Source organism: Triplophysa dalaica, chromosome 20 (assembly GCF_015846415.1).
Source record: "Triplophysa dalaica isolate WHDGS20190420 chromosome 20, ASM1584641v1, whole genome shotgun sequence".
In the NCBI taxonomy this organism is placed as follows: domain Eukaryota; kingdom Metazoa; phylum Chordata; class Actinopteri; order Cypriniformes; family Nemacheilidae; genus Triplophysa; species Triplophysa dalaica.
This window is the reverse complement of record NC_079561.1, coordinates 551,053-566,948: the sequence shown is the minus strand read 5'-3', so window position 1 is coordinate 566,948 and position 15,896 is coordinate 551,053. Positions and strand designations below refer to the sequence as shown.

At 38.7% G+C, this 15,896-nt stretch overlaps 1 protein-coding gene across 4 annotated transcripts; it reads left to right on the top strand.

The window, feature by feature from the left end:
- The first annotated feature begins 1,643 nt into the window (after window positions 1–1,643).
- Window positions 1,644–9,158, top strand: zgc:114123 (uncharacterized protein LOC569174 homolog). Of its 4 annotated transcripts, none has more exons than XR_008904859.1 (16): window positions 1,644–2,367; window positions 4,314–4,345; window positions 4,419–4,589; window positions 4,685–4,810; window positions 4,948–5,010; window positions 5,425–5,592; window positions 5,692–5,772; window positions 5,950–6,070; window positions 6,286–6,362; window positions 6,451–6,484; window positions 7,446–7,513; window positions 8,113–8,229; window positions 8,311–8,374; window positions 8,449–8,476; window positions 8,566–8,690; window positions 8,835–8,973. XR_008904859.1 is itself a non-coding variant. In XM_056733494.1 (16 exons), the coding sequence occupies exons 1-16, from the start codon at window positions 2,124–2,126 to the stop codon at window positions 9,001–9,003; spliced, it is 1,692 nt and encodes a 563-aa protein (XP_056589472.1). In that variant the 5' UTR covers window positions 1,644–2,123; the 3' UTR covers window positions 9,004–9,158. The 4 variants fall into 4 exon arrangements, 3 of the variants coding, with proteins under 3 accessions (XP_056589472.1, XP_056589471.1, XP_056589473.1); XM_056733494.1 differs by having other exon boundaries at window positions 8,311–8,378; window positions 8,835–9,158; XM_056733493.1 differs by having other exon boundaries at window positions 8,296–8,378; window positions 8,835–9,158.
- The last annotated feature ends 6,738 nt before the right edge of the window (window positions 9,159–15,896 follow it).

Below are 15,896 nucleotides of genomic sequence, written 5' to 3'. Positions count from 1 at the left end.
CATTGTTGATGGCATGGGTGTCTGACTTTCAATTTCTTTGGTAATCTTTTGACAATACCGAGTCAGACTACGATAATTTATGTCAAAATCCTTTGCTATAATTCTGATTGATTTGTTACTTAACCTGCCTTATTGCCTTTAACATTGTCAGATGGTGTACTGCCATATTCTGTCTTTCCATCTTCCTTCCTTCCTTAATTCCTGCCTTTCCTTCCTTTCTTCAAAAACTGTATTGCAATTACAAATAAATTACAATATCACAATGTTTTTGGCCCAAAGTCATTTAGACAACTTGAACCAAACTGACATATGTGCTACTGTTGGCTAAATCTCAAGGTTAGCTCGAGTCAACTTAAGTATCAAAAGACATGTTATTGTCTTCTCTATTTTGTGCAAAATAATAATTTTTTACATTCATATCTAACAAACCCGTGACCCGAGGTAGTTCGGATAAGCGGTAGAAAATGGAATGGAATATCTAACAAAGTTGTATTGCATAAAATTTTAAGTGCCAATCTTTTACTTTTCTTTTACTTAAGCAGAAAAATAAGAAAATTGTTGTGACCTCAGATTAGAGCGACATTGACCACATTTGAACAGGAAATTGACTAGAGAAGTCACACAAAGTGGCTATTTTATTTTTGAATATTTTATTTGCGTCTAGTGTTTGAGTTATGAACAGTGTGACAACTCACCCTGCTCTGCCCTAATTGAAATGTTTTCTAAAGGAATCTCCAGCTCTATTATAGTAAATACATTCAATTCCCAAATTAACGGTATTGACTATTTAATTGATGGTATTCCAGTTAAAGATACAGTAAAGTATTTATATAACCCAAAATGTAGTAGCCAGACAACATCTTAAGTTTTCTTGTCGATTAAGAAAACAAAAAATATATTCAATCTTTGGCTACAAAGAGACTTCTCTCTTTATGGTAGGGTTCTTCTATCTAGAGCAGACTGTCAAAGGAGTCAATAAACAATTGGATGCCTTATTGATCTTAAAATGTAATTTCTTGCATTATAAACTCCAGGTTAAATGAGCTCAGTTTCATCAGCAAGATCTTCATTCATGGAAGATGTGTTTTTTCCACCATTTCTCTCCTCACAAACTCTTTTGTGGAATAATATATATAACAGTTAGAAACAAGTCTATTTGGTTAGATACAGGATCAATTCACAAGTTTTCTTTATTTGATGAATCTGGTAAAGTCTTATGAACGCTTCATGACCATCAACAACTCCTCTCTCTCAAAGAATTCAACACTATTTTAAAAGAAACTCCCTCGATCAGGTCTAATGCAAAAGGTCAAAGGCCGTATATTTTACATGGACACAAAGATATAAAGGAGTCTGTTTTGTTACTGGATGGCGTTAATGTTTATGACAAGAAATGTAAATATAAATACATAATATAAACACATTCGCCAGATTCTTCAGAAAAGAGACAAGATTTTGCCCCGAGGAAGGTTAAATTGGGCCGCTTTTTTTACACAATCTTATAATTTGAAATACTAACACTGTCAACAAAACTATTACATGTTCAATTTTTTCATTTTGTTTGGCAAATTGTTTATACGTAAAAAAAAATGTAGGGCTAAAGGCACACACATTCTGTCACTCTTTTTGATTGAATTAGACTATCTAGAGATAAAAAAAGTGTATTATATTTTTGAAGACGTATGAGAAAAACCATTCTCGTGACTGTATAGTTTTTTCATTTTTTTATCATTTTCTCCTTAAAGTACATTGACATTTCTTCTCCTCTTCACGTGTCTATCATTGTGTTTAATCCCTTCATTGACTTTATTGTTCACATAACTGTCATTGAATGTCCTTTTCTCCTGATAGTTATTTTTTATGATCTGTTACATTCTGCAACAAAAAATCGCGCGTTTGTTTTGAAGCACTTTACTGACTGAACCGAACCCGATGAATCGTGAACGCGCTCCTCGTCATGACTCGGTTGTCAGGTGCAGTTAATTACGTTCATCACGTAGAAGAAGAGTGAAAACACGGACCTGAGAGGATGAAGTACTTTGACGCTGTCAATGAGTCTTTAACAAAAGTCTTTCTAGTGTTTGGTGATTGAAAGGCTGAACTTGAATGCTTTGGATAAGAAGATGGACCTGTGCCCGTATGACATAAACCCTTCATGTGATGATCAGATGTCTTTGAGTGAGATTCTGCAGGTCCAGGATCAGCCTGTGAGTGAGGAGCAGGCGTGGGCTCTGTGTTATCAGCTGTGCTCTTTACTGCGCCAGCATCAGTCCAGACACAAGACATGGACCCGTGTTGTGTTGCCCGCCGCTGACGGAGTTGTGTTCTCCAGAGACGGAAACATCTCCCTGCGGGTGACGGATGACGGTAATGTTCAATATTCATTTCTGAAACACTTCTCGCGATGTTTCGTTGATGCAAATGATTGGGACCTTCCAAGTTTTTGCGTTCCATGCATCTAACAAGAATGATATGGAGAACAAATCTTTAACACATGAAGAGGTCAGAGTATATTGGCTTAATGTAAAATCTCATTATCGTCTGTTATTTGTAAATCGGTATTTTTGGAACAAGAACCTTCTGATTCTGAAATGTCACTTTCTGCTTAGAACTATCTTGCAAAACGTTCATTGAAGTAATAGATTTCAAGTCACAGTTTGTTTTAAAACGGGAAATGTAATGCTTTCTATGACATTTATTTCATATTTGAGGATAAATCCTTTTTTAAGAATAAAGGCTTAAGTTAAGTGTAAAAGGCGGTGGTAAATATTTTGGAACAAGTAACATTACTTTCTGTGATAAATATGACTGAAATAGAATGTTAATAATTTCAATTCAGTTAATAATCAATTCAATTGTTGACTGTTTTGACTTTTAAGGCTCAACACTATAAAATATAAGACATTTTAAGAATTAAAAAAGATAAAAATAGAGCTTAAAGACAGCTGATGCACATGTGTCCTCTTGTGTGCCTTTAAAGCGCTGAACTCACAAACCGAACCTTTTAGAAACAAGTTATGAGTTTGTCTTGATTTTAGTTTTGTAAAAAAAAGTCCCAAAGGCTACTCCATTTGAAGAAAAACATCACATAATGTTAATAATGTGTCACAGAATATGTAAATAAATTTTACAAAAAGTGTAATCCTTAAGTGACAGTGTTTGGGTCAGTGAGGTAAATCTACATGTGTGGACGGTGTCTCTTAGCTTGAAAAATTGATTCTGTTTAGGGCTGCAACTAATCATTATTTCAACGATTATTTTTCCGATTAATAAGGATAAAAAGTTTAATTATATCTTTTACTTATAATAACTAAATCAGAGATTGGAATAGTATACACAAGTAAACTCATTTGTCTTCTCACAAAATGTTGTGGAGTTTATTGAGGTGTGTCATCTTAGAAGGAGCCGACAATAGCTCTCTCCCAAATGTGGGAGGGAGGGGGCGGTTGGCCAAGGAAATCAATTTATTTGGTGGCATGAAAGGTGCGATTTGTGTCATTCAAATGTAGTGAAGTACAGTAAAAAGTATCCAGAAAAAATACTACAGATATTCAAAAAGTATACTTAATAAATAAACCCCCAAATCAAGGTATTCAGCCTATTATGTACTTGCAAAGGGAAAATTCCACAAATAGGGTTTTACAAATATAATCTTTCATTTTGTCATTTTAAAACACCTCCTCGCCGGGTCCCAGATTGAAAAAGTTTGGGAACCCCTGATATTTGATAGATAAACAGGGTTTGTCAAGTATGAGGTGAAATGGACAGAAAAACTGAAGTCACATATATCGGCAAGTAAAATTTTGGCTACTACTAAAAAAATTGACTTTTAAAAGTTTGTGCTAAACTACTTACCTATAGCTCATGAAACTTTACAGTTATATGTTTTTCCTTTTAATTGAAAAGGGTTTTGCATCAAAGTGATTTTTTTGTTCTCGTGTTAATAGCAATAGCAATAGCAACAGCATTAGAAAAATAATGAAACGCTTGTAGACGCATGGCAAGCACACCCAAATACGCTTTGGAAAGCAGGAGAACGTGGCAGTGCCCTCGTCTTCTTCATCACGCTTTCAAATGTTTTATGGCCCCTGATACAAACCTTCCATAAGTTTATTTTTTTATTCAAAAAAGTGTTCTGGGCACATTTGCCCCTGTTTAAACGGGGAACTCGTCCCACCAGCCAATTATTACTTTGGGTGATTGAGATTTTTTTTTTTCAAGTCTGGCTGAATTTCAGCTCTGTCTTGCGTCATTCCTCAACATATAATACATGTACTGTCTGCTAATTTATCTTAATATTTCTCTCTCTGTAGGTACAAATACTGTAATGGAGACAGAGGAACAGGTTGGCAATCATTTAATCGCATTAGTTCTTTTTTTGGCATTCATGCACGTACCAATGCAAAATCTGTTAATAGGCTGTAGAGTTTGTGGGTCGTCTTATCTACTCGTGTCTGGACTGGGGTCTGGAGACGCAGGTTGAGCGTGAATTGAATGAGACGTTGGAGATCCTGGTGTGTCAGATGACCAAAGTCAATCTCAGCTTTTGTGACTCTAAGCCCATGTGTACGGTCTCTAATGTCATCCAGGTAGTGACGTCATCACTCTTTCTCTGCTGTGTTTACTGAAATGTGGAACTGAATGTATCAAATGTGCTGAAGCTGGCTGATCATGTGTCTGATAGGTCTGTAAGCACCGGCTGTATGATCCTGCTCAGGCCACGCAGCATTATAAGAACGTGTGTTCCATTCTCTTCTTGCACACAGTTGAGTTGTGTCATTATCTGCAGATGGTTCAACAATCCAGGAAGGTGAGAATTCTGCATGCAGCAGTCATGATAGTAGTTCACTTTGGGGCTTTCTTGCTTTTGTAATTGTCTGATGATTACAGATGTGATATTTGACTCTGTTGTCCATTTCTTTTTTCTTCTGATAACTCCTATAAAAGAGTCTCCAGAAACTCATCATTGAATCGGAGCCCAACTTGATCGTAAGAGTGACCACAAATTTGGTAAGTGCAAGACACAAACAGAGGAAGAACTTTCTGGGGGTTTATTACTTCTGCATTTAAAGGTCTTTACAACAAATATTTCTTTTATTTATACTTGCAGTAATGGCCAATAGTGATGTGGGGAGGTGGGGGATATCTGTACAATATTCAGATGTCTAGTAAAATCTATCAAGGAATTTTTTCAACAAATTATTTGGCAAAACTACAGCATATCGGGGAGCAAATAAAGCAAATATGTAAATTGTTATTTGTTGTTAATATAGAGTTAGCATGGAAGCGGCTAGCGTTGCCTATCCTACCTAGAAAATGTTTAATGCATCTTCAAGAATCAATTTGACTAAAAAGCAAAGACTGTCACTCTTGGCTGGGACTTCTGCACTGACAATGACACGAGGTCATCGTGGCACACCTTAGGTATCTGGATGGAAGGATCTGGTGGATGAGTTGAACAGGGGTGTAGTGCTGCGGCCATTAACGAAGTGTGTGAACGGAACTAAAAGTCCCCTGCCAGTGGAGACCGCTCCGTTCGACCAGCTTCTGCTGGACATTCAACGTAGGCGATACACGCTGCGTAAAGTTCAGGTGTGTGTTATGACCTTCTTGTTTGTCCCGGTGTGTATTGGTATTCGTTTTTGGGCCTCAAAAGCCTTCGTCTCTGCCTGTATGTTGTTATATTTACAGAGTGTTGTTGATGACCAAAGAAAACAAGACCCTCACCAGACTCTTCTAGAATACATCCGCTCACGGCCCAAACTACGACCGGTAAATAAAAATCAAGTTCTTCCACGTTGCCTGGTGAAAAATGCATAGATGAATCCATTTATTTGTCTCTGTTGATGTCCCATCCCTGCAATCGCGAGTCACCATCCAATCACTTCCCATTGAATCTTCTCTCTTTTATTGATCAGAATTGAAGTTTTCTTCTTTTTTTTTCCTCAGGCCTCCGAGCGTAAGATGGAAATAAAGCCCAAAGAGCAAACATGTCTCCACGAGCTGCTTATGCAGGAGATTCGCTCTACCAACCATTGGAAACGTCTGGCACACAACAGACCTCTAGCCTGTAAATGCACAAAAACCTCTCCGTGTTTTTATTGTCAGTGATCATGTTCAGTGAGAGATTTGTCCAGGCAGCCAAGTTTAGAATATTTGACAGTTTCTTATTATAGCGGGTATATCAATGAGTCCATTAGGTATGCAGTGACATGTTTGTTTGTTTTTTGCAAAGAAATTTACTCCAACAATAATGTTACTGTTGTTGGTGGTTATTCAAAACAGCGAACAGCTTGACTGATTATGAAGAAAATGAAGATACTTTTCATCTGAAGCCAACTCCACAGAGGAAGAATTGGGATGTACGAGCTTTAGAATTACTGCAGCACTTAAACAAAGGCAACAAAAAACATTATATGACAGTTTATCTTTGTTTTTCTCTTCATGCAGGAAGCTCCTCATCAACAACATACAGAATTTACAGGTGAGAGTCTGTTCACATTAATATGATTATCTTTCAAGAATATTTAGACTGCAAATAAATTTGCGGCGGGTTGAGATTTATTTTCTATTTATTATTTGTGACCCTGGATAACAAAACCAGCCTTATGGGTCAATATTTCGAAATTGAGATTTAAACATCATCTGAAATGTGAATAAATAAATGACCATTCCATTGTTTTATGGTTTGTAAGGATAGGACAATATATGGCTGAGATGCCATATATTGAGATGCAAAAAATCTAGTTTTAAAGTTGTCCATCAGAGGTGCTGTAGCATGCCGTTGCTAAGAAGAAACCAGTTTGTTTCACCGCTCTCTATTGGCGTACCACTGTAATGATGTTGTGGAGAGTGGATCAACCTGAAAGCTGAAATTCTACGCTTTACAAAGAACGGGCACCATGAGTCAAGTTTGTAGATATGTATCCGGACATTTTGTTCACGGTTTTGCTGCATCCAGCCACAAAAATAAAGTTTTATATATTTACTGTAGGAAATTTACTAAATATCTTCACGGATGGGGGGCACGGTGGCTTAGTGGTTAGCACGTTCGCCTCACACCTCCAAGGTTGGGGGTTCGATTCCCGCTTCCGACTTGTGTGTGTGGAGTTTGCATGTTCTCCCCGTGCCTCGGGGGTTTCCTCCGGGTACTCCGGTTTCCTCCCCTGGTCCAAAGACATGCATGGTAGGTTGATTGGCATCTCTGTCACGGATCATGCATTTACTTAATATCCTTAAGATTTTTTGCATTCAAAAAAAATCTATACATATTGCCCCATACAATGCATTTTTGGGTATTGTGGCAAATATACTCGTGCTACTTATGTGACCCTGGTCCACAAAACCAGTCATATCTTTGTTTTCATTATTATTTAACCCAAATGCTGAATAAAACAATACTGATGTACATGTATGTTGCATTCTCTTGTGTTTAATTCCACTAGATTTAAACGTCTTCACTGGAAAGCGTCGGACCAAATCTTTTGCCAGCAACAGAGATTTCTTCAAAGTGGTGAGTTATGTCCTCCTTGGACTGCAGTAATTTACATGAAATGATTAAAACAACGTCTGTCTCTATTATTATAAACACGCATATGTTATGTCTAAGTCACATGATGAGGTGAGTCCGGTTTTAGAATAAATAAATCACAGGTATTATCTTGCTGATAGGGTTTGTCTGCAGTGCATGAGTAACCAAAAGCTCTGTCGCATATCGAAAATGGGTCTCATTAAACATTATAACGCAACCAGTCATGAGAGACCAGAGAGAAGAGGATCGCTGTTCTTCGACTTTGGAACGCTTAAAATAATTGAATCGATAATTGTGGACCCTGGACCACAAAACCAGTCCATGGGAATGAATATCTGTGGCAAAAGCCCACAAAACATTGTATGGGTCGAGATGATCCATTTTTCTTTTATACCAAAAATCATTAGGATATTTCAGGCAAGAAATGGTTTTACTGCCCCTCAAGGCATTCTGACTGACAAAAATTCTCAAGTGGACCAGCAAGTCTGTTAAACGCTTCGGTGTGATACGGGTTACAGTCAGAGACTATAAAACAAAAGTCTGCTTGTTATTTTTAATGCTGTTCATATTAACATTTGAAGGTTAAGGGGAGTCCGAAGGTGGCGGTTCTCACCACTATTGTTGACGTCAAGAAAATGCACAACTCTTACAAAGGAGACGTGAAAAACATGATGTGTGAGCGATACAGCGACTGGCGGGTGAGCACTTCCATATATCCTTAAAATAGATGTGAAATGAACGTCCGTGCCCTAAAGTGCCTAAAGTTCTCTGCTTCTCAGGTTTGTTCTTGTTGCGCGTCGAGAAGCTTGTATTTCACGTGGCATAAAGTCTGCTCTCTGTGTAGTAGGTAAGATTGTTTTCCTGTCTGCTTATGGTCAAACGTGTGGTGTTGTGACGATATGCCGTTATCTCTGCAGGGTTATATGCTCTGCGTGTTGTGTGGAGGTAGGCCACGTTTTCCTGCACCCACTGTATGTTTTGTAAAGGTACTTTTCATTTACTTTCTGACCGTTTGATTTTCTTTCTCAACAAAGATGCGTCTGCCCTCCAAGTGGTGCGTGAATCTTCCACTTGGCTTCTTTAAGCAAATTGTGATGAAGGACGGTGAGCAAAGCCAGAGGAATTTCTGGACTGAACGCTGGTCCTGGGATTCGGCCTGGTAAGCATCACACAGCCGATCTCTCATAGACACCGCAGCTGCGCAGTTGATTTGGTTCTAGAAAAGATTCCTTGTCTGCGACGTTTACGAAGCGAACTAACCACATTATAAAGATGTAATGCAGAAAGTGGTTTGATGTCGCAGGATTCCTCTGGTTCTGGTGTCCTGCGGGCCGAGCTCGACGTCTGTTCACAGCCTGGCGATGCGCGACTGGTACAGTCAGGACATCTGTGTGTGCTGCCAGACACTTTTATTGGAGACATGCGACTCTATGCTGTCCAGCTGCCCCATCAAAGACTCTCAAGAGATATGATGCATGTGATTTTGTTCTCCCAGCACTCCTTTTACAGTTTGTTTTCCTTTATCTGTGTTTCAGCAGTGTTTGTTTTACTTTCTTCATATTTAATGTTAATGTTGGTGGTTCAGGGAGTGGCACTATTTTGTTTCGAAATGTTTTCCTTTTTTCACTGTTCTGCAAATCCGTTTTAATATTTAAAATTATAAACAAATAAATGTGCTGAACATTTTAATGAAAACTGTGTACATTATTTTAGGCCTACACAAAGCTGATCTAGTTACCTCATTTCACTCCATTGACCATTAGTGTAGCCTTAAGATATCAAGTAAGACCTAAATAAATAAAAACTCTTATCAACTGTCACCAACACTCATGTCAAAACCATGGGCATTGGGCACCATACACGTCCCGAAAGTGAAGCAAAGCTATTTGATCGCCCCTGGTGTCGAAGAAATCCAGTTTCAATTAGAATATATTTCTGCCAAAGATAGTTTCTGTTATTTAAGGAAGTTCTTACAACACTTACGTTCAAGTGTTTGTTTTTCTAATACATTTAAGTTGGTTATAAAATATAATATTATCTCCACGGACAAGGGGCGAGTGGGCGTTTCTAGTTTGGAGGAACCACCGATGTCGGAGCCCTCTCCCCTGCAACAGCACGTCAAATACACATAATATCAGTCTTCTATCTGTAGTATTATATGACCTTGATATCACCGCTGTAACTTCTCAACAGTAGGAAGAATCAAATCCGAGATCATCCATGTCAACTTTTACATAGAATTACTCCATTTTGATAATTTCCCTAGAAGACTCCCCCTTGTCTTGTAAAAGGTTATCCTACGGTTAGATTTATAGCTGCAGAGCGAATGTATGTTGTAGGCTACGTTTTCTATGTGTTTTATGTTTTTCAATGTATGCTCAAATGATGAAATGTGCTGTAATATAGGCGAGTCATTTTAAAAATAAAAAAAATGATATAATAAAATGGCTTTGTACATACAGTGCCACCGCCCCTAAAAAAATAGTTTCTGGCTACTGTTAAGCCACTTGATAAGAAATGACATTTAGACCCAAGCGAACTACAAATCTACCATATCTGTTTAAGATACTAGATGGCCACACCATGGCACAGAAACTGCACACGTTAAAATCATTTCTGACTTGCTCCTGCCATCAGATCAAGGATGCATCTCACTCCTAGTCCTGCTAGATCTTAGTGCTGCATTCGACACTGCAGATCATGCCATAGTTTTATATTGACTGTAAATGATGCTGTTATTCAGAGACCGGTTTTAGAATGATTCACGTCATACCTACCTGACAGTTTTCATTTTGTTCATATAAATGGGGAATCATCCGTTTTCTAATGCCACAGGTATCTGTTTTAAGTCATAATGGCTACTGTCAAGATGCCAACAAACAATGTAAAAACATCTGCTAAACATCTTAGAAAGAGCAGCTTTGCATCCATTCTAAATCATAAACCTCTTACGGACATCTCCTTTAGGTCTATATAACAGCAGACGTATCCCAGACATATTCCAGATGAGCAAACGCTATCTCTATATCTCTAAACTTGAACTACCTATGTAAAATGTATAGGATAAAAGCAATGTAAGTCGCTTTGGATAAAAGCGTCTGCCAAATGCCTAAAAAATGTCAAATGTAATCTCTACTTTATGCAGATGTAAACGCAGACATCAGGCTACACGTCTGCCAGATGTTTGTGTGCTATCAGGGAAGACACTTGTGAAGAAGAAGAGTGCACTGGTTAAGACATGTAATGTCCTTGTCACTTTGTCTGTGAATTAATAATTGTTGTGTGTGTTTTTTTTTCTGTTCTTCATCTTGAATTTACAGCTGATGAGAACGTCCACGCAAAGGATGCTGTGACTCTGTAACCACCAGAGGGCGCCTCTGAAACCTTTGAGAAATCAATAAAGAATATGCAACGTGAAGTACGATGTGTCCAAAGCAAGGTGATTTCATGCCAGACATTTTAAAGCCTTGATCCTACAACAAATATTCTAAAGTAACCCGTTCCCATCTAATCTGCGTTGTTTGATGGAACACGGGTCTCTACTCTTGGTCTTGTGTGACTGTGATGTGTGACTTCTGTGAGCTGTGGGCGGTGGAGATGAGGACGGTAATGTTGAAACCAACTCATAATCATTCATTCCATGCCTTTTCAAAAAATATGTTTTTTTATTGTAACATTTTTTAATGTTTATGCATGTTACTTGATGAACACTGAAGACAATGTATTGGTAGTGTTGGGTTGTTAGACCTCCTACAAAGTAAAGAGGGGAAAACACGCAGACGGGAACAATTACCCAATCTGGCCTATTGTTTTCTTCATGTATGTAATGTCCGTGTGTGGGAATGACAGCGGGTTTGAGTTCCACAAGCCTCTGTGACTGTGACTTTAGACTTCTGCCTCTGTGTCAACGGTCATCGGCTCACCTCTGGGATTATTTTGGGGGGAAAACTCCCTGCTATGACACAATAGAGCTCTCACCATATTACATCTAAATGGGAGAACCCTTTGTTTTGGAAAGCATGGAAGAATATCCCTTTGACCTGTATCTGTACGATGTGTGTGCTTGTGAAAGAGCTCTGGACATTTCTTTAGCAACATATCTCCACCGGTGCAAAAAAAGGAGGAAAAAACCCAGCCAGAAGATTTTCTAAAATCCAGATCATTATTCTTTTGACAGATGCTTATCCGGAGTGAGAACATCAATGAATGATTGTTCTTGATTAAAGGGGTGTACCTGATGTTCCAAATATGGTCAGAGGCGTTACATTTCCCTCACACGCTTGCAATATTCCACCAATCACTACACACTGTTGAATTGGCCAATCACAGCACACCTCACTTTTCAGAGAGATGGGGCAAAGAGTAGATACAAACATGCACGGTATGTGGAAAATACACCGTTTCGAACCTTAAATCCTGTAGACACATTGCTTTACATGTAAAACAAATGATAATATTTGTTTTAGCCGTGTCATATAACCCCTTTAAAATGTGTACCTTGTACAGGAAGACTAGAGAGTTTCTCTGTAAATCAAGTTGACATTTTCAGCTGCAATATGAAATACAGTGTCCCTTGAATTTCAGTCAGAGAGCCACTGGCTGCAGATGATTGAAGTATCTACAGTATTACCGTATAACAAGCAAGTTAAAATAGCATAAAAAGTTTGAACTGGAAGTATAACAATAACCTATAATATATATGCATAATCTAGGCAAATGTTGATTTTGTTTTGCATTCACGTAATAAAAACCAAGTCAGTCCTACATCCAGAGTATTACATATAATTTGTATTACATTTTTTAAGTGTAGTTTTATCTAAATTAATAATCAATCTATATTGTATTTTTTTAGCTTTTAGTTAAATTTTTGCAGTAATATGTGCTTTTGTGCTTTATTTTTCATGTTAATTGTATTGAAAGTCTCAGTGTAGTTTTTGTTTTCAGTTAACAATTGCTGTGCCTATACTTACGCTATAAATAAAATGCAGATATTTAGGCCTGTATTTTATTTATTTGAACATAAAAGTTTAATAATACCCTGACACACACACAAATAAATAAATAAAAATAGCCCCCTCATGTTGCAAAATAAAAAGAGTGCAAAACGATCAAACAAATGCATGCAATCAAATCAATCAAATTTCATATGCACACATGCCTCGTGCTCTGAAGTTAGCAATTTGCACCTGTGGTTTTGGTTTCTAACCTCTTTTTATATGTAAGTTACTGCTTTCTATAGCAGGAGTGCTTAACACTAAATGCAGAACACTATAAAATTCTGACTCTAAATCTAAAGGTGTGAGCTGAGGTCAGAGTTTCTGGGTAAAGAAGACAATTACCAAGAAGCTAATGTGGGATTGAACACGGTTAGAAACCATTTGGCATGTGACATATACTCATGTGTTTTAGGGCTGCACGATGAATCGTACTTTAATATTGATATCATGATAATCATGTTCTTAGGTGAATTAAAAAAAATGATGATCAATCATTAATTACAATTTTTAAGCAAGATAATTATGATTATCATTTGAACCATTATTGTGTAGCCCGATCATCAGCTCTTCATTCAACTGTCAAAGCATGTAATGGTAGCATTAATAAATAAGTGAATTTAATCTGAATAATGTAGTGCATGAGGGTTTACTAAAACAAAGTTATAGTTTAGTAGCCTACTACAATACTACTACTTTAAAACAATAAAACAACAGTATACTAAGTTAAAACAGTTCCATCCATCCATCCATTTTCTTCCGCTTATCCTGGGCCGGGTCGCGGGGGCAGCAGTCTAAGCAGGGATGTCCAGACTTCCCTCTCCCTAGACACTTCATCCAGCTCTTCCGGGGGAACACCGAGGCGTTCCCAGGCCAGCCGGGAGACATAGTCCCTCCAGCGTGTCCTCGGTCTTCCCCGGGGTCTCCTCCCGGTGGGACATGCCCGGAACACCTTCCCAGGAAGACGTCCAGGGGGCATCCGGAAAAGATGCCCGAGCCACCTCAGCTGGCCCCTCTCGATGTGGAGGAGCAGCGGATCTACTCTGAGCTCCTCCCGAGTGACCGGGCTTCTCACCCTATCTCTAAGGGATCGCCCGGCCACCCTGCGGAGAAAGCTCATTTCGGCCGCCTGTATCCGGGATCTTGTCCTTTTGGTCATGACCAACAGCTCATGACCATAGGTGAGAGTAGGAACGTAGATTGACCGGTAAATCGAGAGCTTCGCCTTGTGGCTCAGCTCCTTCTTCACCACGACAGACCGGTACAGCGACCGCATTACTGCAGAAGCTGCACCGATCCGTCTGTCAATCTCCCGTTCCATCCTTCCCTCACTCGTGAACAAGACCCCAAGATACGTGAACTCCTTCACTTGAGAAAGGGACTCTTTACCCACTTGAAATGGGCAAGCCACCTTTTTCCGACTGAGAACCATGGCCTCAGATTTGGAGGTGCTGATTCTCATCCCAGCCGCTTCACACTCAGCTGCAAACCGTCCCATTGCATGCTGAAGGTCCTGGTCTGATGGGGCCAGCATGACGACATCCTCCTGCAAAGAGCAGAGATCCCCAAACCCGACGCCCTCCAGCCCCTGGCTGCACCTAGAAATTCTGTCCATAAAAATTATGAACAGAACCGGCGACAAAGGGCAGCCCTGCCGGAGTCCAACATGCACCGGGAACAAGTCTGACTTACTGCCGGCAATGTGAACCAAGCTCCTTCTCCGGTCATACAGGGACCTGATAGCCCTTAGCAATTCAGAAACAGAAGCAAACCAAGTACACACAAAAACAAAATAATATCACCAAATATATCAGGAACAATAAGTTATATAATTGTCAATAATTAACAACACAGATCCATACTAACTGGCCGCAAAATAGTCGAGTGCCGCAGCATTGCTGCATCCAACCTCATTTTTATTAATTACTGTCGTCTTTACGGTATATAAACTTACATTTACTTATACTTAATTATATGAACTATATTTGTCTATCATTGATTTGTACACAAAATATAGGCTTCGTTATGCGAGTCTCTAACGTTACCAATAAACCCCGTTTGTTCAACATGTTCTGTAATACATTTGGCTGTCAAGTAATACTGATAACAATCAAAAACACATATATGAAAATTCCACTGAACAAACTTTATTATTAATGCAAAGCAACACTGGGTTCAAATCAGTTTTAAAATGCATAACAGAACCTAAACAAATGTTCCTAGTTGGAAGCTTTCTGCAGTTTCTATCGTGTGTCTTAATATTACTACATATTACACAACAGGAACGTACTATTTTGTACAAATGGTGTCAATACCCACAATGCACTTCGATTCTCGCGAGTGTGACATCACCCGACAAAGACGATTCAGTCTTAATAGATGGGCCTAATGGTAAACAAACTTCTCGCCGACTGTTCTCGAAGGGGCTCGAACCCGAAGCCCGGCTCGTGCGTCACTCTTGATCCACTTTATAATAGAACCAGTGTTGGGTGTAACTAGTTACTAAGTAATTAGTTACTGTAATTTAATTACTTTTCCCTTGAAAAAGTAAAGTAAGGGATTACTCATATGTTTTCTGTAATTTAAATACAGTTACTTTTGATGTAATTAAACTAAATACTTTGTTCAAATATATGCGTGTGCAATAGCGTAATTGACTTCAAAATTCAAAGTCTTACTTTAAAATCTGTGCTTTAATGTATAATTCTCACATTTGTAATACTTTGGTCAGTTATTAATATTATTTGAATGAATTCAATAAGCCGTTTCATGTATATTCTTGAATCACTTCACTAATCAAGGATGATGTAGGATATAGAAAGTAATCAGTAATGAGTAACTAAATACTTTTTGGACAGAGTAATTTGGACAGTAATCTAATTACACTATTGAATATGTACTGAGTAACTAGTAATTAATTACTTTTTCAGAGTAACTTACCCAACACTGAATAGAACTGCACAGAGGAAGAAAACAAGCAAAGTATGAGGGGGTGGAGAAAATGTGAGAATCAATTAGTAAGAAAGTGGAATCGCCCTAAAGTCTAGAACAGTGACAGACAGCGTAACACTGTGAATGTGATAGATGAAGAGTCCGCCGCTCACATTGTACAGTGCCAAAGTTATTATATGAACAAGATGCGCCACTGCCGTTACAATGAATGGCGAGGAATGCAACGCGCAATATGGCCGCTCTAGCGAAGTCCCGCCTTCCATTAAAACGAGCCAATCGTCAATCAGTAATGACTGACGATTCTTTGGGGCGGGGCTCTCGTGAGGCGCTTGCAAACCAGTGCGCAGGCGCAGTAGGTGACGCAACCTCGAAAAATCAATTTTTAACGAAATTTAAGCTTAGCAACCCAAAGTTATGAT

Excerpts from the sequence above, each read along its gene's own strand:
- zgc:114123 (XM_056733493.1), top strand. The coding sequence starts at position 2,124 with ATGGACCTGTGCCCGTATGACATAAACCCTTCATGTGATGATCAGATG. Across the intron at positions 5,011-5,424 it reads TAAGAGTGACCACAAATTTG|GTATCTGGATGGAAGGATCT; the intron begins GTAAGTGCAAGA and ends GGCACACCTTAG. Across the intron at positions 8,379-8,448 it reads GTCTGCTCTCTGTGTAGTAG|GGTTATATGCTCTGCGTGTT; the intron begins GTAAGATTGTTT and ends TTATCTCTGCAG.